We start from the raw sequence: 1675 nt of genomic DNA, 5'->3' as shown, positions 1-1675 counted from the left end.
ATTCCCAAGGAAGGCTTTGCTAGCCATGAACCTCACCTGAGGAAGGCTTTGCCACTCCCCTCCATGGGTTGAGGCACTGGAGTCCTTGGCATGGCCATGGCCATGTCAGCAGCACACACACACTCAGAACTTCATTCCCTTAGGACCCCTCTACTCTAGAAACCAGGAGCTGGAGAGATAGCATGGCAGTTAAAGTACTTACTGTTCATCCAGAGGCTCCAAGTTGAGTTCCCATCACCTATGTAGACCAGCTCACAACTGCCTGTAACTCCAGCTCATGGAATCCAGCTCCTCCTTCTGCACACATGTGGCATACATCTGTATCTGTACATGTGCACATGCACATACACACAACAAACAAATAAAAATAATAAAAAATAGCCAGGTGATGGTGGTGCAGGCCTTTAATCTCAGCACTCACGAGGCAGAGGCAGGCAGATCTCTGAGTTAGAGTCCAGTCTGCCTGGTCTACAGAGGGAGAGTGAGTTTCAGGACAGCCAGGGCTACACAGTGAAATCCTGTCTCAAAAGACATCACCATCACCACCACCACCACCACCACCATCATCATCATCATCATAAATTTTAAAGTTAGAAAATAGTACTCCTCAAGCTGGAGGTATTTCTAAAATGAAGATTCTGAATTAGTGTGATATGGGACCCAAGATTCTTCTGTGGTATTGATGCTACTGGTCCAAGAACCACACTTAAAACAGCAAGGTTATACTAGGTTTTTAAAATTAAGTTAAAAACAAAAGAAGGGTGCACATTTAAGCCTTTTTAAAATGATAGAGAAAAACGAGACTGATTGTTCTTTTTTCTTTGGTATCTTATTCTATACAGTTCGTCCCACTGATTCAAATGTGAGTCCTGCTATTTCCATCCATGAGATTGGTGCTGTTGGAGCAACAAAAACAGAAAGAACTGGAATCATGCAGTTAAAAAGTGAAATAAAGCAGGTAGGATTTAACCTGAAAAATTATGGATATAGTCATAATTACTAACATTCTTAGCTGGACATGATAGTGCATGCCTATAACCCCATACATTTTGGAGGATCAAGAGGTGAAGGCCAGCCTCAGCTACAAAGCAAGATGGAAGGTGGTCAGGAGTACTGGAGACACCGTCCAACAACAAAATCAAAGCCATTTTAAATGAGACTTTGCTGTGCTCGTTTCCTTAGTTTCCCGTCCTGAGTATAACGTGAACCATTTGTTTTTCAGGTGGAATTTCGTAGGCTGTCTGTCTCCACTGAGAGTCAGGTGAACTGAGACATCTTTTAATGTTGACTGGCTTTCCTAACCCTTTTAGAAGCAGGCTTTGTTGTGCTCATTTCCTTAGTTTCCCCATCCTGAGTATAACATGAACCATTTGTTTTGCAGGTGGAATTTCGTAGGCTGTCTGTCTCCACTGAGAATCAGGTGAAACAGGAAGACTTTTTAAACAGACTTTAACTAGCCATAGCATGCATTATCTCACAAGCTTTCCACAAGTAACTACACACCATGGACTCTCCCTCATAGCAACTGTTTGTAGATAGTGTTCCCTTTTATAGATCAAATGACTCCATTTTGGGAGGAAAGTACCTGGCAACAGGCAGCAAGAAACTGATATCTCGAGTTCCTTATTACAATTAACGTGCAATTTCTTTTTCTTTTTCTTTTTTTTTTTTTTTT

At 41.9% G+C, this 1675-nt stretch overlaps 1 protein-coding gene across 6 annotated transcripts in view; it reads left to right on the top strand.

Annotated features, from left to right (window-relative positions):
- Positions 1 to 1675, top strand: part of Phka1 (phosphorylase kinase regulatory subunit alpha 1) — a 127612-nt gene that overhangs the window by 110442 nt on the left and 15495 nt on the right. For 3 of the 6 annotated variants that reach the window (XM_031365998.1, XM_031366001.1, XM_031366025.1), the window contains 3 exons: positions 843 to 958; positions 1223 to 1261; positions 1382 to 1420. In XM_031365998.1, the coding sequence (XP_031221858.1) occupies positions 843 to 958; positions 1223 to 1261; positions 1382 to 1420 (194 nt within the window). The remainder of the gene's footprint in view (positions 1 to 842; positions 959 to 1222; positions 1262 to 1381; positions 1421 to 1675) is intronic. The other 3 variants (XM_031366010.1, XM_031366019.1, XM_031366035.1) reach the window with 1 other exon arrangement.

Source organism: Mastomys coucha, chromosome X (assembly GCF_008632895.1).
Source record: "Mastomys coucha isolate ucsf_1 chromosome X, UCSF_Mcou_1, whole genome shotgun sequence".
NCBI lineage: Eukaryota > Metazoa > Chordata > Mammalia > Rodentia > Muridae > Mastomys > Mastomys coucha.
The sequence above is the reverse complement of the archived record's forward strand: the minus strand, read 5'-3'. Positions and strand labels throughout refer to the sequence as shown.